This window comes from Plodia interpunctella, chromosome 17 (assembly GCF_027563975.2).
Source record: "Plodia interpunctella isolate USDA-ARS_2022_Savannah chromosome 17, ilPloInte3.2, whole genome shotgun sequence".
NCBI classification, from domain to species: domain Eukaryota; kingdom Metazoa; phylum Arthropoda; class Insecta; order Lepidoptera; family Pyralidae; genus Plodia; species Plodia interpunctella.
This window is the reverse complement of record NC_071310.1, coordinates 8694025-8718639: the sequence shown is the minus strand read 5'-3', so window position 1 is coordinate 8718639 and position 24615 is coordinate 8694025. Positions and strand designations below refer to the sequence as shown.

The window sequence follows — 24615 nt, the reverse complement described above, 5'->3', positions numbered from 1 at the left end:
CGATTTGTAATGGGCAGTATTTTTGAAAGAGATATTATTGGATAAATAATTTGTGACACTATGTGACATCAATGACACAAGCCAGACCACGAAGCAAAGAGGCGAAACATTTCTTTTATCTATGGGCGACACCTTATTGCCATTTCTGTAACAAAATACGCGGGGCTGAGGCAGACGGAGTAGGTAAGCGGTTCGGGAAGTCACGTCCAGGTATCAAGAAATGAAAGAATTAATCTTAAAAACACTGTATTTTATTGTTCTCCTTAACAAAATTATCAGTTACATTATGCTGGTTAACATTATATTACTCTCTCATTGTAATCATGTTCCGTAACTTTAACATATCAAATTTAACAATATCCAATTAGCGTGGAAGCTTACCCTGGCTGGTTAACACGCGTGCGTTGTTTACTAAACTAAAGCAGTGTCTGCGTTACATAATATAAATTTCCCACTAAATGTATATTATGTAATTTAAAAAGTATTATTCTGGAGCGTTAATTATAAGCGTCAATCATATTGATAAATCAATTTTGATTTTATGTGGGAATTACGGTATTTATGCTCGCGGTAACGCTCCATACGTGTCTTGTCGCTTTTAAAGCCACTGATACTCTAGGGAACATTTGACGCGCAACATATCGATCGTGCCTTTTCATAATAATTTGCATGAGTGAGATCGACTATGTGCTGTTTCTCTCGAGTCGATGGTAACGCGTGAGATAGATTATATGATGCGCGTCAAATGTTGCCTAGTGTACTCGTAGCTTCAATTATTTTCGAATGTGTTAATCAAGATTATACAGAATTTATATGAGTTATAGCAAATCACATACTTCCTCTAACTCATTACGTTTACAAACACAGACGAGGGAAAATCGTCAGTTCGAGTTCTACCTTATTAATAATAAATAATAATTTGTCCAATAAGATAGACCATATGTACCTGTGACGAGTAAGAGCCACGCCCAATTGCACAGACATCCGACAGACAGCGCAGATCAACGCAGAAATTGTATGAAGTATCAACTTACATCAACCCACGTCACTGTCAAAATCTATAGTACTGTCAACGTAGCAATGGCCTATGGCTCTAAGGCTGGTGGTCCATGGCGTCCGTCACACCGGATTAGACATGCGAGACAGTTTCGCGACAATAGTCAGACCGAAAAAGCCTGTTAGATTTACTAATGAAACTGAAATGAAAACGTTTGTCCACGCAAAGCTTCGGTGTCCAAGATCATCCGATTTTTGTTGACGTTCGTAGCTTACTTCTGTTTTTTGCAAGGATGTCGGAGGCCAGGCTGAATAGGTTCGTCAACAATTTTCCCAGTCGCAGTGTCGAAAAATTATTTACATTGAAATATACAGAATAAGCCTCCACTCGCTGTCTATCAACATTACATAACAGGAAACATATCAATCGTAATAAATTTCGTAAAATCTACATTTATTCAGTCCCTAATTCGAAATATAATGGAAAGTATCGAAAAAAAAGTGGGCGATGCTCATAAGGCTCATTTTTGCACAAATTTAATGGACAATACACTTTTATTATTAAAATATTTTTTTAATCGACATGTAATTTGACAATGTGTAAATAAAGATGTTGCGATACATTTTTTTTTCACGCACTATCAATTTAAACATTATATTTATCATAGAAATGCCATATAATTATTAAAATAAATATTTTAAATATTACATTGTTTATTTATTGATACACTTACATTCAATGCATTTGGTGTCTAAATACCTATGTTGTGGAATATAAAAGATAAATATTCATATTTACATAACGTCGTCCAATGTTCAGTTTTATAGAAAAAACAACAATTTCCATAAAAAGTCGATTATATATATTTATTACATAGATACCTTAAAAATCATAACTTTGTACGACGAATAGATATCCAAAGTGGAATTCTTTGTACTAAAATAATTTGATTTAAACTTAACATAGACGAAGAAACTTCTATTAATTTTATCTTAAAAATATTAAGCTTAAAAATTTATGTAAATATGCCAAAAGAAAGTCGTAATAGCTATTTTAACCTAAATATTTTTAGAATGTTTTCTTCGCCTATACCGGTATCTACTTCTGTTGATAATTATTATTTTTCATCTACAATGCAATCGGATTACCCACGTTTCCGACAGCACATTCAAACGTCTAACTAATAATTTTATTTGGAACTATCTACAAGGCCATTCTCTACTGGGGTCGGGGTTTGCCCTTTTTACAAAAATTTACTTACTACAGAAACAAAGAAAACTAAAGACAGGCTAGCCTTTCCAAATGAGAGCATAGAAGATTTCATATCTCATAGAAAGCGGCAGTTTAGGCCTTAGAGAACCGGGCACATACTGAAGGACAAAGTATATAACCACCCTGTCAAGTTTATTTGTATATCTAATACGCTTTTCTCTTTCTGGTATGAGCGAAACGAAAGATGACCAAATCTATACTTTACTCTGTCTACCTTACTAAATGTCTTAAAACTAAAGCTTGGAAAATTCTTGTTCTAATGCTTAAGGCCTATTCTCACTTAGGTCAAGCGAAAGTCGCGATAACACACTCGCCAATATTTCTTGAGGAACGATACCTTAAAATTAAGTTATCGAGCACATACATTCCTACATGTATATTCGAATATATGTTTATTTATTTATTAGGTAAACCAATACATGTTGTGATAAGTTGCCATAACCTACATAACGTCAATGTGTCCGATAAACTTTGTATAGATAAATAACATTTAGGAAGTGTGAAAAGAAATATTATTTAAAAAATCCGGATCTGATAGTTTACTGGAAAGTTTCTCGGTTGCAACAGGAATGTCGATGGTCTTTAAATTTACTAAAATGCACAACAAATTAAAAAAATAATAATAATAAAATTATTAAAATTACGATCTAATAACTCCTTAGTCAAGAAACCAAGGAGTTATTAGATCTCGAAGATTATTATATATCCCTTTCTCGCACAACTGAGTTTTGTAGATCCATCCTATCCTATCCAATCTGCCATATTTCATAAACTGATGTGTTCAATTTTAAATAAAAATAAAAATTCAACATCCGAATTACGAGAAATTTTTACTCCCTTTTTACGGGGTTACTATAAATTACAATTATCGCGAAGTTCTGGTCCGCATGTGTGCAGCTTTTACTATCAGAAAGCGCACAGAAGCTCGACCGTCGCGGCTCACGTGTGACATCAATACTATGTTATTTTCAATATAAGTATATAGAGATATGCTATATGAAAATAGAGAGATTATTTCAGATACATATTTTCAAAGTAATTTTAATAAACGGTAATGATAGGAATGAAATTATATTGTTTTCGGAAAATGATTACAAATATGACTTTTTTTAAATTGAATAACTTATATTCTACATTGATCTTGATGTAAATGTATGATAATATATAATTTCTAATTTAAGGCCTTTTTAACCATTGTTTAAATTCATTTTATAGACTATCTAGCACACAGACGTTTCCTATCGATATTGTAATTAATTATAAAATAATATTATTGATTTATTGACTAACGATCCAATACTGCCGTGTACAAAAGAAAAACAAAAATATAGTATTAAGGGCCTCGTTTACAAGAACTTCTGAATAGTTTGTTAAATTCTTTTTGACATTGTTTAATTATTTGCGAGCTAACTGAGTTTGCGTCAGGTCTACATTATACATGTAACAATAAAACGCAACACTACTGTGAACTATCGTGCAAGGTAACTTAGCCTTTTCTACTACTAAGTACATCAAAAGTCCTTGTAAACAAGGCACGAGAGAGTCCAACCCTGTAAACATCCACAAAATAAAACCAAAAAATATATACAACGAAAAGTTAATAAAAAAATAATTCCTACCAGCATTTGTGCCAACTGAATGTAAAGTGCAAAGAATACATCACAACCAATCTATGTCTTTTGTGTATGTATCACTTATATGAAAAAGGAAACAACTAAAAAAAAAGCTTTTTATTATAGTAAGGAGTTTCACAACACCGGTTTAGCACTGAATATACTTTAGTTACGATGAACAGCGTTTAGTACCATATCGAGACAATACATACATTTATGATATTTATCATCATCAAGCTTAACAGACCTAATAGAAACTGCTATCGTGTCTACATATCAAAAATTTACAATATAAAAATACATTGATCCGATAAATATTAATTGATGTCCGTTTGTGTACAGAAAAAAATATAATTATTATTTTTAAAAGATCTATAGGATGCGTTAAAAATATATAGTTTCTATGGTAAATTGATTTTAACTGCCCAAATCACAGCGAAAATATAAATAAATTAAGACTTATGTCTATGTAATAATTTATGAGTTCAAATATTTAATAGACCTTAATCTAACAGTTCTTTTAAATATCAAAATCTAAAACACTTCTATGTTATTATTGTTTATCAATTAAAATGACAAATCAATCTATATTATCCAAGTCTACATCAGATGAATCATTATATTAAAATGATAATTAATTAATATGAATAAATGGACATCATTTCAATTTCATACCGACGTACCTTTTAATGACATGTTGTCAATTATCAGTATATTTATGAAAATATAGTAGTAAATGATTATAATTTTATTGTATAACACTTTATAAATATTTAGTATCAGAAGAATATTAATAATTGTCATTAATAAATTGTAATTAATGATTATAATTGATTTGATTGCTAAAATAAATCACTTGAAATTAATTTTTGCATATAATTTTTATGGTATTTTTAAGCCATTGCTGGCAACACTTAACCTAACTATTACCTACTTAAAACTAAACCTCGTCACGAGGTGCGGAGCTCGCTACGGGAAATTGTTTATATACTCAAAACAGTTCGCTCTCATGATTTGGAACGCAAGGGAAATTATCCTATAAATAAACGACAAACTACTGGTGATGAGGGTATAATACACTCAGTGAAATTTGAATTTATACTTAGGATCTAGAAATAAAGATTGTATTGTACAGAGAACTTGACTAAAAAGTAATAATAAAGCATTTTTAAACTGAAATATATAGGTTCTCGTTCCTGTATTTGTTGTGTAATGACAATTCAGTTTTGAAAGTCGAATTAACGAACTAGGGCTTGTGTAAAAATCTTCTTCATCTGATGATAATACTAGAAACTGGTTCGAAAAACTAGTCAAACAAAAAAACAAAAATATCTTTAAACCTTAACATCTCAGCAAATGTATTATACCCATAGAGAACGCCATACGCTGTCTCGCTCTACAGAAGGGGACTACTGTCTAGCTTGTAGTCTAAGCTAACATTGCCCGATTCCCGGATGGTGCCAAGGAAGACACGCTTAGTCTTAAAGTAATTGCACAAAAATATACACAACAGGGAGAGGACACTAAACAAGAGTGCGGCTGGCACGAATACTTACAAAAACGATGTCGTAAAAAATATAAAATTTGATGTGAAAAAGTGCCTGTGAAGGTCTAATAAATTGACAAACGAGCTATTAATTTTCCATAAGTATATATGTAGAAAATTAAAAGTCTGTTTTACGTACGGTACGGCGTTGTTTATTTTTCATGTCAATTTTATCGATGGCGATACGTTCTTGGAAAACTCGTGCTAGCCATACAAAGAAATAGTCGGCAACAAGAGAATTTAATTTTTACATTCATTTATAAGACACTTTTAAATAAATGGAAATTCGAAAGATAAACATTTAGGTTCCTAAGGTAACTAATGTTTCTCATCGAATATGTTGGTTATAGACGAGAAACCAAATGTTTCTCATCTGGTTTCTCGCCTAGAAAAAGTATACATATCTATGGCTTTATCGTTTCATTCGTTGCCGACTACTCCCGCGCGTCAAACGCACCAAAACATGAAGTAAATAACTAGAACTGGAGTAGAGACGCTATAAATTTAAACAAAATAATACAACCTATAGTTTTTATTTAACTAACAACTTAATCAGACACCAGCGCTTCATTTAGCCTGGTAGACAAGTATTTCGTCAGCGATATTTTTAACACCTTGCTCTCTTGCATCAATCAACTTTATACTTTTATTTTTTCGACCTTGTTTACAATAGGCTATTTCACTGTGTTAAAAATGCATGTAAATAAAATAACGAAAAACGATAATATAATGGTAATTTAATTCAATTTTATTTACAATGTCATTTACTAATTTTACTTTTTTACTATTTTTTAAAATTTAAGTTCTTGTTTAGGACATTAAAAAAATGTGTCTGTTTAGAATTGTTCTAAAATAGCCTATGGTAGCGACTGGCGTTTGTGTTGGAATTAAACGCTTGGTAAACACATGATCCACCCAGAATCAATCATTACTGACAACTAGAAAACGCCATTATAGTACGCGCCATCTGAAAATGTTAGGATAATGTGTTTAACAAGTTTTTCACTTCAGACATCGTTTTGCAGTAAGTAAAACTTAAGTTTTTGTGTAATATATTTTTAACATTGTTGCACAAAGAGCTTGTTTGTTCTAGTCTCTGACCAAATATAAAAAAAAAAACAAAGAATTGGCAAAACAAAACAGTAGCACGAATCCGGTCCAAATATATTTTTAGTAATAAATCATCAGAATTCAGTTACGATGTTTTTAGTCCAAATCACGAAGCAAACACAGGGGAGGAAAATCCCATTGAAATTTCTCATAGAGTGACGTCGATTAGTTCGTCGATAGATGCACGATATTTGTGCAATAGTAGCGTCTCTGTGCAAATTTTGAATTGGTCCTTCTCTATATTTGTTCCATGATATTTATGTCTTCGAAAAATCTGTTACACCAGCAGTATAAGCAGGACAACTGCACAGGGTAAATTTTGTCCAAATCCCTGTGTGTGGTATCAAGTTTCCCTTACCTCCGGCGGCGGAATGTGATGAGGTACACCAGGAGCAGCGTGAGCACGATGCAGTGGTACAGCAGGAGCGCGCTGGCGGCCAGCAGCTGCAGCAGCTGAACGGCGGCGCAACGCAGCGCGCGCGCCGTGGCGAGCTCCGGTCGGTATCATCCCGTGCCGCATTTCCCGCTCTCGAACACGCCCTGACCACAATGCCGGTTAAAAATCACTAAACAAATATATAGGGACAAATCACACAGATTGAGTTAGCCCCAAAGTAAATTCGAGACTTGTGTTATGGGATACTGTTTTGTATCTAATATGCAACAAGAATAATTTGATTCGTGGCACCTCACAAATATCGTCAGTGAAAAAAAAATCACTTCGGAATCAATTCAAGTGTTTCATCATCATGTGAATAATAAATTCACATTTTTTGGAATTATCGAAATGTCCCATATTAATTGTAAACCTTTATGACGATTCTTCTTCAGAAAATCAACCATATAGTTTGATCGCTAATAAATTAATTCACCGGTACAAACCGAAACTAACACATATATTATTCCATATTGTTCACAATTCATATACCTACTTTGATTTGTCTATTATTGTAACGAATGCGATTGGATATCGGTTAGTGTCACCTAACTCCTGCCGGTCACGGAGTTAACACTGTGGATAAAGTGCGCTGTCGTGGCGTACCTTGCGGAAGAACGCGGAGAACTCAGCGAGGGAGTCGCTGGAGAGCGCGCGGCGGTGCAGCACGCAGCGGCGGTCGGCGGCGCAGGCCGCCAGCAGCCGCCGCAGGAACGCCTCAAGCTGCGGCCGCCGCGCGCGCGCCACCGCCTCCGACTGCCACAGCTGTCGCGACGGGAACGGTATCGCCGCCACCTGACATGGTGTACGCCGGTATTGGTCCCTTGTTTTATTTATTTATTTCATTGCAAACAAAATATATTACAATCATAAATGGCAATAAGCTTTTAAATGTAAATGTGTCGATCTAAATTGTTATCCTAAATATGTAACGCCTAGAAAGGTTTAAGTTAAAATTTAATAATGTTAAATGCTAGAGTAACTATGTACAAGCGTTAGAAAGAGTAGCGACTAACATATAACAAATAAAAAACTTTAAAATTATATATAATTATCAGTTAGATATATAATTATCGTCAATATAATCATGATAATCACAAATACTCATACGAATTACTAAAAAAAATACGTTTACATGCACAATAGCGCCATCTACTTTACAAAGCGTCATTGACTATCAGACTTTTTAACCAAATACGTGCGTACTTTCGGGACAAATCTACCCTATATAATCTAAACGCGAACAAGCAACAAACAAAGAAAATGTTCAAATGAGTTTCTTTCGGCATTTCTTCTCAGCAGTGGTCGTTCCGAAATGCCAGTAGTTTCTAGCTTGTGAGAAATAACTATAAATTTAAAGATTGACGAGAAAAAGTGCCTGTGAAGGTCTAATTTCTGAATAAATGATTTGAATTTGAATTTGAAAATTCGACCTTCACAACGAAAGTTCCCACTTATGAAGACAAAACTTAATGTATGTATACACGTACCGTGGCCCCGAAGCACCTGCGCATGGATAGGTAGAGGTCGCGGAAGCGGCGGTAGCGGCGCAGCAGCAGCCAGCGGCGCCCGCCCAGCGTCACGCGCACCTCGTACTCGTGGTGCGTGCGCGCGCCCGCGCCCCGCGTCACCCAGCCGGGGATGCTTATCACCGCGTCTGCCGACAATGTCTCTGATAGGCTAACGCCTGCTCCACATTGTCGTCGAGCAGCCATGATAGTGTAAACTATGTCTGTCACTGACGTAGAGCAGCCATGATAGTGTAAACTATGTCTGTCACTGACGTCGAGCAGCCATGATAGTGTAAACTATGTCTGTCACTGACGTCGAGCAGCCATGATAGTGTAAACTATGTCTGTCACTGACGTAGAGCAGCCATGATAGTGTAAACTATGTCCGTCACTGACGTAGAGCAGCCATGATAGTGTAAACTATGTCTGTCACTGACGTCGAGCAGCCATCATAGTGTAAACTATGCCTTGTCACTGTCGTCGAACAGCCAAATTTTGGCGGATTCGATATACATTGCTGACTTTTCATTGCCAACTCAAATCAACTCATCAACTTTCATATACTAACTACGCAATGTTCACGCATTCTCGTCGGCGTCTGTCTGTTTGGCGACAGTGTGGAGCTGGCATAAACTATAGTGTCATGCCAATGTCGTACTTTAAAAAATATACTTATATATTATATTATTTATATATTACATATATATTATATATTACTTATATATTATATTTATTATTATATATATATTTAAATAATTTACTGAACGAGATAAAACATCTCTCAATCTATCATCTCTGCAAGTTCCCGATTGCATTCGGGGCTGTGAAGCCGGGGATCGAACCGCGACCTCTCGGTTCAGTGGCAAGAACTTTACCAATGCGCCACCGCGGTCGTCGAATAATATAAATATAAATAGCTAAAAATAATTTAAACATTAACTTACCAAAGTCTATCGGGTGCATTAGTCCCGCCGGTATCGTGGGATCCTGTAAAATAAACACATTGCATTTTATGACGTTATGGAGAGAATGCCGCAAATTTGCTATTGGCCGATGGCTGAAGGCACACTAGCGCCACCATCACATTTTTATAAATGTATTTTATTTCTTAGCGAAAAATTTAAATATCTGCATGTTACACTCTCGTGGCTATATCGTAAGATTGTTTTTGATGAAGTTATAATTACACCATTTAAAAAAAAAATCAATACATAAGATTTGACATGAGGGTTGAAATTTTGTATGAGAAACACACAAACAAAATACTTTTTACCGCGAGAAAAAAACTTTAAAACAAATATCTTTTGTAATATTATTAATAACTATACTTATTTAACCTTATCATATGACAGCAGGATGAACCGATACATTCGAAATGGGAGCGACAGAGACAGATACATTATTTTCATACTATTTGTTATGTACTCAAGTTATATTGTAAAATGTATAGCTGCGTCCCGCGGTGTTAAAATAATTTACATTATTAATTTTATACACAGTTACATCGACTTTATAAAGCGCCATTGCCCATCAGACTAATTTTTCAAATCCTACGGGAATAGCGTACTTTCGGGAAGTACCTACCTACCTAAATAAGTAAGTAGTATGTGTTAATATAAAGTATCAACTACCTAAATACCAAATTTCATAAAAATTCACGCTGAAAAACGTAAAGAATTAGCAAACACACAAACTTTCGCCTTTATGATAATAGTGGGATATATAGTGGGATGGGATGGGATAACGTTAATGGGAGATGGTATAACGCACAGGCAACGGAGCCTCGTCACCGGGCAGCGGCGCCGCGTCGCGCCGCAGCTCGTCCCAGGGCCCCTCCGAATGCTCGGACGAATGTTCGTCGTTCGACGTCGACACGTTGTCTGACGCTTCGATCTCTTGATCTTTTAATCTGAAAATTTACGGAGTATTAAAACAGATATAAATGTTTAAATATCACACAAGTAATAATGATAATTGTCGGCGCCTAACGATTTTCTACGGTTTTGTGTTTTCCTCATCGACACTACGAAGTGTCAAAGGACTTTTTTAGATACTGCAATTTTTATCGTATCTCTCTCAATCTTCAAGTGCCACACCTAACATAGGTTCCGCAATTATGAATGAATAAATGAATAATTTATTTAAGTAACCATGACTCATATTCGTTAGTAACACTTATCTAAGGTTAGTAAATATCATAATAAAAAATTAAATTATATTTTCATAAAAATTCAATAAATAAGAATCAAGTGCAATTCTTTTATTTACCATAGCAACTCAGGTTGATTTACGAGCTGAATCTGCATCAATATGATATTGAATACATACTAATATCGTAAACTAGGTTTTGCCCGCGGCTGTGTCCATGACAGACATAGGTACCTGTGCAACAAGGGATCAGCTATATGTCCGTTCTCCACAGCCTCCACGTCGTCGGCAGCGTCGGTGGCCACTTGCATGTCGCTCTCGGACAGAGTCAGCGACGGCGTCTCCTGTATCGGGGTGACCATCATAGCACGTCTGTTGTTCTGGTTGTCGAAGAATGAGTACTGCAGCGCCATCTCAAGGCGGACGTATTTCTTTTGTAGTTCTTGTAGCACCTGCGTAAGAGATGTTGTTTCGAATATTCGAGTGAGAAACACATAGTCATCAAACATTTTTGAAATTTAGGGACAATCATATGTTTATATTTATGAGCGAATAGAGAGTATATTTGAAGCAGTGGTGGTGGAATGGTCAAGACGCGCGGCTGTGGATCGAAAGGTCTCAGTTTCGTATCTAACTCGTGCTACATGAGTTTGTATACCAATCTAACTCATATGTAATAGATTTCACCGACCACCACTCGCTTCCGGTGAAGGAAAACATCGTGAGGAAACCTGCACACTGGTGGACATTTTAGTTCAATACTGTGTATGCGACTGCCTGCCACTAGATGGCGGTAGGTAATCGCAAAAGTCATGTCAGATGCCTTTAGGAGACTTGAATAAAATCTGACACCAGTGTAATAACACACTCGATATGATGATGAGTATATAAACGAGTATAAAGTAAACCACAATATAGTTAAATGAGAAAAACAATTAATACAATGAAAGCTGGAAGTTGAACATAAGACATAAATGTTGGGAGAACATTAAACTACTCCGATTCCCCTCTAATCGTAATCTTCTAGTCGTTGGGCGGAACCAGGGTGCGTGTTCCTACATCATATATTTAAAATGTAGAAAAGCGGGGAGATAATAAAAATAATAATATACCTAGGTACATTTAATAAAAAATAAATATAAATATTAACAGAGACAAATCACACAGATTGAGTTCAAAAAGTTCGATACTTATATTATGGCATACTAATTCAACTATACTTATTCTATCACATATGCATATAGATAAACAGCGAATAAAAAAAGCTTGACTGAGAAACACACAGAAAATGATGAGAAACATACCGCAATCTGCCTATTGAGCTCCTCCTTGGAGCAGTCGTTCTCCAGAGAGGATATGACGAGCATCTTCTGTGAAGCGATGCGTGAGCACAGCCGCTGCATCGCCCGCAGCGCTTCCGCTTCCGTCACCTGTCTCCGGCCCGACTTCCCGTCACCTACCAGCGAGATTCACCGGTAAGACTACATGGTCCTACTATTCAATGAACTGAAGTGGTGCCACTTTTTTAGACTGAATTTATGTGAATTATAATAAAAAAAAGTTTTCAATCTATATCTAAATTACAGTGATTAATGTCAAAATGCAAATTACTTTTTTTCCTACAAAATAACTAGCAATAAATAAATAAATAAATAAATAAATAAATAAATAAATAAAAAAATAAATAAATAAATAAATAAAATAAATACCTATATTAGAACAAATCACACAAATTGAGCTAGCCCCAAAGTAAGTTCGAGACTTGTGTTAGCAATAATGTTTGTTTTTTTTTATCCTACCATTATGGAATAAAAAGGCTTTTTTATTGTTTTATTTACGCCAGTAAGTTGAATGGAAATGTTACATCAGGATCGGCTACCGTAGCTCGTCTTCAGCATACTTAATACATATAATACAATATATAGACATTTTAGTCTAAAACTAATAGTTTTTAATATTTACAATAACTAATCTGATTTCACGTGATAACAACAAAAAATGTTAAAATATATAATGTTATTTTTTTTTATGTGCTTTGGAAATCGGCTATAGCCTTTAGTTTAAATAATTTTTTGACGTCAATAAGTGACGAATTTTGAATTTCATATATAGGCAGCTGTGATTTTCACTGATTGTTCATGTTTATTCACCTGGCATTCTTCTCCTGTATTTGGACCTCTGTTGCCTTTCCTCTGGAGACCTTTCTATCGAACTCGACGATTGGCCGTCGATGATTCTAGGCTGCAACATAAAATGTATGACATATTATATAATAATTAAATAATAATTATTATATAATACTGAAGATGTACGCTGAAAATAAATCTCTATTTATTATTATTTTTCCTGGTCACTTCCTCAGCCGCAGAGCGTTGGAGCACAAAGCCCATTACCTTACTTTCTCTTCTCCTGCTGGAATACTTACGTCTGTAGCCGTTATGATATCCTAGTAGTTTCTAGATAGATCTAGTGGATTATCTTAAAGTGAAACTGAATGATCCATGCAGGGTAACTTGACGATGCTTTATCTCTCTCTCTCTCAGAACGTTTTTTCGGTTCCTTCCTCAGCTGGTCAGCGTCGGAGCCCCCGGTCCGCTATCCTATTTCTTCGTCTCCACTTTAATCCCTAGTTATCAGACCATTGTCACGCATATCATCAAGCCTTCTTACGTTTGCTTTTCTTGGTTCGCGATGCTCACCTTATGACAGTCCTCAGTGCTGGACATGTCGTCGCTATCGTCAGCCGGGATTGGCCCCAAGCGGAACTGCGGCTGCAGCGGCAGCAGCGGCTGCTCGGGGGTCACAGTGTCCGGGGACGTGGCCCCCGGAGACGTGGCCCCCGGGGATGTGGCCCCCGGGGATGTGGCCCCCGGGGACGTGGCCCCCGGGGACGCGAGGGACTCCTGCGGGAACGGCTTCGGGGACGAACTGGACGCAGTGTGGAACGTCTCCATGTTTATGGTCGAGTTCGGGGAGGCTAGCGGGTCTAAGCTTAAACTTAGGCTGTTAATGATTAAGAATAAAATGCAATTTATTACACCAAAGAAAAATAACACAAAAATGGTGAACTTATCGCTAAAGCGATGTCTTCCCATCAACCCTGGGAGTAATTGAAAGGAGGCATTATTAATAGAAAATTGTGAAATTTTTAAAAATCAAGTTAAGAAACACTGTATGCGGTTGTTGAAAGAAAATATTGCATTTGGAAAAATCACCAACATATAATTATCAAGCTCTGAAACAAATTATATGTTTACAATATATATTGGTTTAGATCCTAGTAATACGTAAGTTTGGATCTGAGCTTGGGATGTAGTAGTAAACGTAAAGCTTCCAACCTGTAAAATATACTAGATGGATTTTAATAAAATTACGTACACGAGTAGAATATAACCTGGAAAAGCACAAGAAGTGTCAGAACAATTAGAACACACTAGGATAGTAATTTTTATCCCCGAATTCCCCCAGCCGGTTTTAATAAACATTACAATTTTATGCGCAAAACTCGATAATAAACTCTGCTTCCGTCGGAGCCCAGGGTCCGCTCATAACCAATTGTTACTGTAATGGTAACAAGTAGTACCTCATCTTTTTGTTCCGGAACTCCTCCCGCTCATCAGCGGACAGGGCGAGAGGCTCCACTAGTTCTTCCCGCGACGTTCTTCGCAACACCAGCTCCGATTTGCTCCGTTTCACCAGCTCTGGGGGCTCACTTGTATTTTCTGTAAAAAATATCTTCGCTATAATCACATCAGCAACAACTATAAGGCGGAGAATCGGTTACATATTACAAGTCTGATGATTATGTGAACGACAATAATGTTTGGCCCAAGCATGGTGCAGTATAACGCACTGTCTGCGCGGTCTAGGCTTGTTAGCTGCCCATAGTGAGTCGACCGTAGCGCCATCTGTCCGTAGTGTCGTGAATCTTCTACGTCACTTGTATAGTCGGCTTTTTGCGTCAGCGGCGTTGTGTATGTGGCGTGATAGATGTCGCCACACAGTTATATAACGGCTAAATAAGCTTTTTTTTCTGTTCGGGGTTTTTAAGTATTGTAGTTGTACTCAGCTCGATCTATTATTAAAAGTATTTCGTTTGGTTAATTACATATATATATTGACGACCTCTGTGGCGCAGTGGTAAAGTGCTTGCCTCTGAACCGAGAGGTCCCGGGTTCGATCACCGGTCGGGTCATGATGGAAAATGATCTTTTTCTGATCGGGTCTTGGATGTTGATCTATATATGTATTTGTTATAAAATATAGAATCGTTGAGTAAGTATCCCATATCACAAGTCTCGAACTTGGGGCTAGCTCGATCTGTGTGATTTGTCCTAATATATTTATTTATATATGTTTTCCTTTCATCAGCATTCGATCACAATCATAATATGCTTCAGTATACCTTTTGGCCATGTACTTTATTGTGTACTTACATTGTTATATACTGGGAAAAAATGATATATAAATTTATATTTAAAAAGGAACGGTAAACCCTGCTGGCATAATAGGGACCAACATTGTTTGAATGAGTTTCTTTCGGCAATTCTTGTGAGCAGCGGTCGTTCCGTAATGCTAGTAGTATATAATGTAGCTTTGGTAAATATCGTTTAATTTTGAATACGACGTGAAAAAGGTGACTACAAAGGCCTAATTTCTGAATAAGCGATTTGATTTTGATTTTGCAATATTTAATAAAATCAATATTTAAGTATAGCAACTATAATACTCATAATAACAATGTAAAAAAAATATTCTAAAAACACGACCCATGTACTAAATAAATATACATGTTTTCCTTGATATGAATCGATATTATGGTTGTTACCGAGCGGAGTAGTGGAGGCGGCGAGGTCGGAGGCGAGCGCGCGACGCAGCCCGAGCTGCTGCGCGCTGAGCAGCGCCAGCTCCGCCTGCAGCCGCTCCACCTTGACGCGGTGCGACGCCACCGACGACACGCGGCTTTGCAGCTCCTCCTCCAGCTCGATAAGCTCTTTTTTCTGGGGAATATTACATCATCATCGTCATTGTTTGACGACCTCCGTGGCCTAACGGTCGTCACGCCGGACTGCTACACTGGTGGCCCCAGGTTCGATCCCCGGTCAAGTCGACATGGAATATGATTTTTTTCAGATTGACCTGGGTCTTGGATGTTTATATGAATATGTAGAATACAGTATCGTTGTATATATTATAAAACAAGATCCTCTCCCGCTGTCTGTTCGCGATAAACTCAAAAACTGCACACTGCACAGATTTTCAAGTGATTTTCACCAATAGATAGTATAATTACTGAGGAAAGTTTGGAAGTCTGGGCGCATATGTTTTTACTCGATCAAAGCCGGAACGAAAATATAACGAAAATATAAATAAATGCGAAAATCTGTCCTTCCTATCTGTCACGATTTCGCAGCTAAACTGCTGGACTAATTTTGATAAAATTTTAATAATAATAGTATAGTTAATGAACCGAAGTGTTCTCCCCAGAATCCAGAATCGATGACTCATCTCCTCGCCTGTTCCGAGAGTCCAAACACCTGTACTAGGGCTGATTCGATGGCAGCTTCCGATCGAAGTGGCTCGGTTCTGGCAAGAACATATTTAGCACCAAATAGAGCGCTGATTTGCCATCGACACGCAAAGAAAAAGATGCCCGAAGTGTGGCACGGACTGGCCACTTGCTTCTGTATTTTTACGACGATGTTATTAACTGTCAGTGTCAAGCTCAATAAATCAGTCTACAGCCAGCTTCCGTCTTTCATTCGTTGCATTGGCGCAGTCGGTTGAAATTATTATTTGTTTTCGTGTTAATCCTTAAATACTATGCCGATCGGTAAATTAGAGGCGTTTAATGCGAATTCGCAACAATGGCCGGCGTACATACGTCGCGTAAATCAGTATATTTTGTTAAATGAAGCGAAGAATGAGTTAAAAGTGCCTTTATTAATTAGACTATTATAGCGCCACGAAGAATATTATTACCGCAGGCTAAGTTGCGGGCAAGTAGGTGTACTTACATGTCTGTCAACAGTGTCCTGTATGTTGCGGGCGGTGGTGGGTTCGCACTGCTGCAGGAGGTGCATCAGGCTCTCCGTGCTCGTCTCCGACGCTGGGCTGTCATCCGGCGTTGAGCTCTGATCGACACACATATAATTATTTCACTACACACACAACTCAAATCATATTAAAATATATTTTTTTACAAAGCCATCTCTCTTTTGAGATTTACCGTGCAATCGGTATAAAGTATTAAAGATTGAGTTGAGGAGAGAGAAAAGTTTTAAGCAACTGCCCACAAAGAAATGATCCCGTGGGAAGTATGCGGGCGAAGCCGCGGGGAAAAGCTAGTTTATAAAACAGTAACTAAATAGCTAAAAAAAATTACAGTCTTAACAATAACACAGGCGTCATCATACCTTGACAATTTGTAAACAATGGCAGCACAAATGTACAAATTAAACGCATCGACTCTAAAACAAGACTACACTAATCATGCAGGGATGCAACTATAACATGATACTCAGCAAAAAGCTAATTAATACACATAAACTAATTAGTGTACAGAAGATTATACCTTATATGTATATGTTATAGAATAAAGTATCGTTGAGTTAGTATCTAACACACAAAGTTTCGAATGGGACTAAATTTGTGTTATTAATTGTTAATCTTATTTTTACTTAATAAGTGAAGCTGTCAAATCCTAGTTTTGATTATTACTCTATTGACGATGAAGATATGTATAAAACGGTGATTCACCACGCAAAAAAAATAATTTCAAATACATAAAATATGTCAATATTAATCTTGAAAATTTATTCACGCAAAATTGCTTTCATAAGTTATGATTTGTACCAGTTTTCTTTCAATTACTGAACTAACATAATGTTGATAGTGTTTAAGAAAATTATATTTATGTTGAAATTATAAATTATTTTGACTCATGGTAGTAATCAAAATACAATATGGTTGATACACATACATGCGTATGTATCTATTTATGTGATAACACATATAAAACCACTGAAAAGTGAAAAAACAAAGTGTAAAATGTTACAGCTTCTGTAGACGACAACACAAGTGTCAATTCTGTTAATTTTACATTTTAACTTGCAACTGCATAAAAATAAAACGCGTCGGAATGCGAAAATGAGCACACTTTAATTGCATATGTGCATTTATGAATACTTCTAAGATTGTTGTTTTTATGTAGCGGGCACTAGAAATATATATATATATATATATATATATATATATATATATATATATATATATGGAATTTATTAACTGACTTTAAAAAAGTGGAAGTTGTTTATTCGTCGTAATATTTCATACATTCTATTAGGAAACGAAATATACACATTCTAAACTTAAGTTTTATTTAACATGTTTAAAGTATTGGTGGCAACGTAAATATTAGTCCCACACACAAACAGCAAACCCACCGCACAGCTCACTGCAAACCGCAGACTCACAACTCCTCACTCACCTCGACACACCCCCGGGCGACGAGATCAGCGCGCGCGCCGCGCACGATCTCCTCGAGCTCGCTACGTTTGTCCGCGATGCGCACGCGCAGAGCAGACACGTGCGATTCCGCGTTCTCAGCCTACGCGTGCAAGCAATGTTTTAGGAGTTCTGAATTTAAATCGCGTAGATTTAAAATTAAGTCTGGCCGGGTTCATGGACTATATTACAGAAAATAATTAAAAAATAATAATAAAATGTAGTTGGAATGTATGACTTTTGGCAAATTTTTTCAACCTTGAATATATAATAATTTATATGAACACAACAGTTATACAGTCGACTGTATATCTCATGTAGATCACGCAGTAAGAACGTAACCAAAGCAGTTTTTTTTAGACATGAATATGGCCATATTTAATACATGTAGGAACTTGTAAAACTAATGTAAGGTAATGTTGCAAATATGTTGGTATAGTAAAAAGTACATTACATTTATTACAATATACGTATGCGGTAGTTAAAATAATTATTTTATCTTAATTTTGCATATTGTTAGTCGCGTGCAAAGTTTAGTGTTTTAGTGTTAAATTGTGTAAAAACCAGTGTCGCGTATCGCCTGATCCCCTTACGTGTCGTTAGCTCGTGTAAATTCAGAACTCCGAAGGACACAACAAAAAAAAAATACTAGACTAAAAAAGAAACTAGCTAGCAAAAAAAAAATTATATGGAACAATTACAAAAACACATCTGGCTACCGAGCAGTGCGCACACAAACTGGGGCGACAGAACTAGTTCACCGAATGAGAGTATTTGAACAACAAATGTATTGTTTCTGCGAAAAGTGAGTGCATCAGTAGACAGTACTATTGGTTCTCGAAGTAGGGGAAATTCGACGTGAAAAAGTGCCTGCGACGGTCGAATTTCTGAATAAATGTTATTTTTTATCAGTGCTTTGGAGTCTAAACTTTGCGCGAATACAGCGTTTTTGCATTTTAAAAGCTATATCCTTATCCGTCGAATTGCCCCAAAAAATTATTCCATATCTAAGTATTGATTCCACTAAACCATGATAAGCTGTAAGAAGCGCTTTTATGTTTAATTCATTTGAGAGTTTAAATAGTACAAACGCCGAACTATTAAGTCTTTTACTAAGACCATCTATATGGGGTTTCCAGTTTAATTTAGAATCTATAGTTAGCCCTAGAAATTTTGTTGAATCAACTACTTTCAACACATGGCCTTGATATTCTATTTTATAATTTTCCGTATCAAACGGTCTTTGACTAAAATGCATTATATTGGTTTTGTCAAGATTTATCTTTAAATTATTAATATCAAGCCATTCAATTATGGATGTTAAAGTTGCATTAATATCTAATTGATAAATAAATCGTTTCTTTTTTTTTTTCGAAAGTTCATTGAATTTAAATGTTTTATGAACTAAATAGTTTAGTAGTAGATACAAATAAATTTCTTAATGACGTAAAGATTACTTATAGCTATTACAGACTTCCAAAGGTGAAGATGTAAGTAGCAGCTGTATTATACAATTATATCACAAATGTCAATTTCTTATAGGTTCTCTATATACCGAAGAGGGTTAGCCTACTATACTAGATATAAATTGTAAACTAAAATAAACTTGTAAGTAAGATTTCTGTACGACATCTGAAAATCGAGATTCATTCGAGAACCATTAGTAGTTCTTCGAACCATCACTAGTTTATTAGCCTCTAATACTAGATATCAGTTTTAAACAAAAATAATAAATAAGATTTCTGTGCGACATCTGAAAATCGAGTTTCATTCGAGAACCATTAGTAGTTTATTAGCCTCTAATACTAGATATCAGTTTTAAACAAAAATAATTAGTAAGATTTCTGTGCGACATCTGAAAATAGAGTTTCATTCGAGAACCATTAGTAGTTTATTAGCCTCTAATACTAGATATCAGTTTTAAACAAAAATAATAAATAAGATTTCTGTGCGACATCTGAAAATAGAGTTTCATTCGAGAACCATTAGTAGTTTATTAGCCTCTAATACTAGATATCAGTTTTAAACAAAAATAATAAGTAAGATTTCTGTGCGACATCTGAAAATCGAGTTTCTTTCGAGAACCATTAGTAATGCCATCGATTGCGCGCCACAAGAGCCACTGACGCAACGGCAACGCCCTGTGAGAACTATTAAATAATACGATAAAAATTACTCGGGCGCAATCAATTTTTGACATTAATTGCACAGACTACAGACAGTGTAATTAAAAGCATTGTGTGCGTGTGAATTATAATCTATATACAAAATACGATACGAATAAATTTGATGTTATTGCGAAATAAAAATGCTGGTCTTGCCTAAACAGGCCTTCTTCCTATAGTCGTATTCCTTATGCCCGAGAATCGAAGTCACTACGTTTAATGAAACACACACACACAACGTAGTTTGCAGCTTTGGTAAATATCATTTAATTAAGAATATGACGTGAAAAGTGCCCGAGAAGGCCTATTTTTTGAATAAACGATTTGATTTTGATTTTGAAATGTCTAATAAAAACAATATTTAAGTATAGAAACCAAAACACTCAATGTAAAAAATATGCTAAAAACACGACCAATGTACTTGAGGCGTATATATATATATATATATATATATATATATATATATATATATATATACTACTTTCCCGGAATATAAAATAATCCCGCCTTTTATATTTGTTCATTCAATCAATAAATTGATTAATTGATCAAATAAGCGGGATTATTTTATACAATAATAATGTTGTGGAAAACTACGGGACAAAATCTTAAATCATGCACACAAAAATACGATTTCTATGCGTGTCACGTTTACATCTAGCTGTAATTGAATACGTGTCAAACAAAACATGCAAAATGTTCACGAGCGCTTATATCTTGACGGAGGGTCGGGCCTTCCTTCCACTTGGACCCAACATCTTGATCGGCCATTATGTGGAATGAAACACACGTGACAATCTCTACCCTCATCTGACCGTTTCTCCGGTTGCATTCGGCCGTGATGACGCGAAACCCGTGGTGAGCGTGAAAAAATAACTTTAACATTTTGATTTATATGTAAACATAATAATTTTGACGCTATATGTATATATATGGCCGTCCAAGTCAAAAGTCCAAATCAAAAGGGACCTTATGGCGTCTGGCACTTACGCCATTATTACCGTTGTTTTGTATTCGAACAACGGCAATAGAGACCTAAAGTGCCAGCCGCGATTGGGTCCCTTTTTATTTATACGGCCACATAATGTCCTAAATTAAATAATGAATTCGAATTTGTAGCAACCGGAAGAACGCTGAAATGAGAGAGAGAGAGAGAGAGAGAGAGAGAATATTAATAAAAACTAGTTTAGATGTGACAACAACTGACGCATGCGCTGTGAGTGTCCTGCGCCGCTCTGAGGCGGGCGACTCTGGCGCTGAGCTCGCGCTGGCGACACCTGAGCGCGCGGCGGCGGTGACTCCAGCCGCGCTCGAGCGCGCGCCAGTCGCCGGAGAGTCGCCGACACGCGGCCGCGTAATCTCGCTCCATTGCTGAACGCTCCTGGTATTTTAACGATACACCATTTTACAAATAGTCTCCTATAATGACGTGACGTGACGATCACGTCGGGTTGTTATGGCGTTTGGCAAGTTAAGCCACAGTTGCCGGTGAAACGTAAGGAATGCCTTTATTTAAGACTAGCTTATTGCCCGCGGCTTCGCCCGCGTAATTTTTTCCGTGATGAAAGGTGCCCTATGTTCTTCTCCATACTTCAAACTATATGTATGCAAAATTTCAAGAAGATTGGTTGAGTAAATAAAGCGTGAAGGGGTAAAAAAAACAAACTTACTTTCCCATTTATAATATTAGTTAGGATTGCGGAGACTGTCCTTACGCTACGTTATGTTGTCTTTCTGTTTTCGCTTGAATCACTGAGAAAACTATATAAAAACAATAAGCCACTAAGGCTTGACAAGGACCAATAAATGAGTGACCTGTTTAAATGAGTTTCTTTCTACCTTTCTTCTCAGTATTGTATTGATGATACAACTTAATATTGGTCTTAAAAGGACATTTTGTTTAAATATCCGTACCAAATATGAATACAATAAATAGGCTTAAGCAATTTGGAAGGTTTATTCCGCTTTTTACACCTGGGTGATCAAAGTGGAATTTGACGAGTTAATTGCTTCTGAGCGACAAACCTTCAAGGCCTACGGCCAAAAAAACAAAACAATGCGCAATATTACATGAAAAAACACTTTTACACAACACCTTAGATTAATCCTGAAATATTTTCTAAACTTGTGTCTATATATATATTTTCTAAATAACGACGTTTATTTTCGAAATATTTTCTATATTATCCTATACCCTCACCTCATCTAATCTCTTCTGCGCTTGTAACAATTCCTCCCTTTCTGCATGCCACCGTCTCTGCCTCTCTTCTTGTTGCAATAGAAACTGCTGTCTCTCCCTCTCCAACTCCGCTCGTTGAGCTTCGATACGCTCACAGCGAATTTCGCTTTCCAAATCCCTGGGGACAAAAACACGTATTTAAGACTGGGCCCAGCCGCACACTAGCGCCACCGTCACAATTTTTTAAATGTAGCTCTCATATCCCACTGCTGGGCAAAAGTCTCCCCTCTTTGTTTCCAACCACTTCTATTCCTCGCCAGTTGTTGCGATTCTTTATCGAAGGCCGACAGTTCGTCGAACCAATAAAAATTATTACATTATTATGCATATAATGGTGGAAAAATAAGAAGTGTATCAAACATTCAGTCATATCTGACGTGTAACAGACAATGACATAATTTTAAAAAACTAGTAGTTCGCCGCTAACTCAGACCTCGCGAACACGATATTTTTTTTACAAATATTATGAATATTTCAAAAACGACTTAACCAAATTTGACGCCCCACGAACTTAAAAAATCTATTGACAGATCCTACATACCTTTTAAATTTCATCAAAATCTGACCAACAGTTCCACACATACAAAAAATATATTTTTGCCCCAAGTCGAATTTTAAACCTCGCCCGCTCGGTCAATTTACCTGGAAATGGTTGAAAATAATATATATGTACTCACGACAACGTAGTGTTCAGATTCTCAGTGCTAGCGGCCAGGTCAGTGGTGGACCAGGACAGCAGAGACAGTCTGGACAGGTTCATGACTGAAGCGCTACCCTCCTGCCTCAGCTTAGCGGCCTCGGCCGGGTCGTTGTAGCGAAACATGTTCGTGCGTCCCAGGAGGAGGATGCAACCTGGCCAATGTGACAATTGGTCCAATAAAAATTATTATAACATGTTTTTTTTAATTCAAGAGATTAATAATAATTTTAATTACAAATAATTAGCTAACTTTCAACTATATAGTAATTTCAGGGTTAATTTTTAGAAAAAAAGTAGCCTGTTTGAACGGGGGTCTTTATAACTACATGCAAAACTACACGACATCCAAATTTCATCAAAATTGGTCCAGCGCTTTAGCCGTGAAAGCAGAACAGACAGACATATAGACAAACAGTATCAGTATGGATAGAGATTCCAACTCGTCGCCGCTTGGAAGGGTACCAAGAAGGCTGGCAGCATTACCATTTGAACCGTTATGAGACGCGCTGAAATCTCAGTCACAAAAGATTTTGCCTCAGGATCCCACGGGTCCATCGTCTCTACATATTAAATGATAGACAAAATATAGGAAATTTTTAAGTTTTACGATTATCAAATTCCCTCTGGCAGCACCCATTCACGAGTGCTGAGTACAGTCCGAGTTGTTTCTATTGCGCCCATATACCAAAGACACTGCGACGTGGTATGGAAAGAAATTGAGTGAAAAGTGCTTCATCAAGAGTGATACTGTTTCTAACAAACAAATGGCTAATTCATCAAACCTTGGCTGAGTTTGGCAGGTTTGTCGACGAGCACGGTGTTGAGCCAGCACTGCGCGCCGCTGCAGGGCCGCAGCCAGGCGACGCCGGCGCACAGCGTCACGCGGCAGTGCAGCGGCAGCACGCCCGCGCCCGACAGCACTATGTCCGGCGTCGGGCTGTACTCCGCGCTGCCTATCACCGTCTCGCCTTCCTACCGACGTTCATCAATTCTAAGTAAGTCTCGCAATACACCGAGGAAACGCTGCTAGTGTTTTGGGCACGTTGCCTCCCTGTTATTTCACAAAGTTTTATAAAAAACAGACAATAAGAACAAACTCACCTTCAGATGGTAAAGCGTGACCCCAGTTGACAGCAGGTTATCGTCTATCCCCACCAAATGGGGCATGTCGGAGTCCAAAACGACCCCAAGCCCACTCTTCCTGAGACCCAGAGCCTTCTGCTCCTGGAGGATCTGCTGGGTTTCTCGCCATTTCTCGGTCCATTTCTCCGTGAGAACTTTCTCTTGGGCCTCCTTGCGTTGGAGGGTCGCGAGCACTCCCGGTTCTGTTTCGATCGGATCCTATGACGAAATCAGATAGATAAACTCTTTA

The 24615-nt window shown here is 36.9% G+C and overlaps 1 protein-coding gene across 4 annotated transcripts in view; it reads right to left on the bottom strand.

Moving 5' to 3' along the window:
* Window positions 1-235: 235 nt before the first annotated feature.
* Window positions 236-24615, bottom strand: part of Klp98A (Kinesin-like protein at 98A) — a 40735-nt gene continuing 16355 nt past the window's right edge. Inside the window, exons 11-29 of one of the 4 annotated variants that reach the window (XR_008405481.2) lie at window positions 24345-24584; window positions 24026-24215; window positions 23221-23395; window positions 22505-22661; window positions 21512-21685; window positions 18123-18242; window positions 16651-16767; window positions 15462-15633; window positions 14217-14355; window positions 13333-13636; window positions 12784-12874; window positions 11938-12089; window positions 10868-11085; window positions 10256-10394; window positions 9430-9472; window positions 8465-8631; window positions 7581-7769; window positions 6897-7078; window positions 236-6395 (exon numbers count right to left, since the gene is read on the bottom strand). Coding sequence is in view for 3 of the 4 variants with exons in the window: in XM_053757391.1 (XP_053613366.1) it covers window positions 7043-7078; window positions 7581-7769; window positions 8465-8631; window positions 9430-9472; window positions 10256-10394; window positions 10868-11085; window positions 11938-12089; window positions 12784-12874; window positions 13333-13636; window positions 14217-14355; window positions 15462-15633; window positions 16651-16767; window positions 18123-18242; window positions 21512-21685; window positions 22505-22661; window positions 23221-23395; window positions 24026-24215; window positions 24345-24584 (2823 nt within the window). In the remaining variant the exon portion in view is untranslated. Of the gene's footprint in view, window positions 7079-7580; window positions 7770-8464; window positions 8632-9429; window positions 9473-10255; window positions 10395-10867; window positions 11086-11937; window positions 12090-12783; window positions 12875-13332; window positions 13637-14216; window positions 14356-15461; window positions 15634-16650; window positions 16768-18122; window positions 18243-21511; window positions 21686-22504; window positions 22662-23220; window positions 23396-24025; window positions 24216-24344; window positions 24585-24615 lie in introns of all 4 variants that reach the window. The other 3 variants (XM_053757392.2, XM_053757391.1, XM_053757393.2) reach the window with 3 other exon arrangements.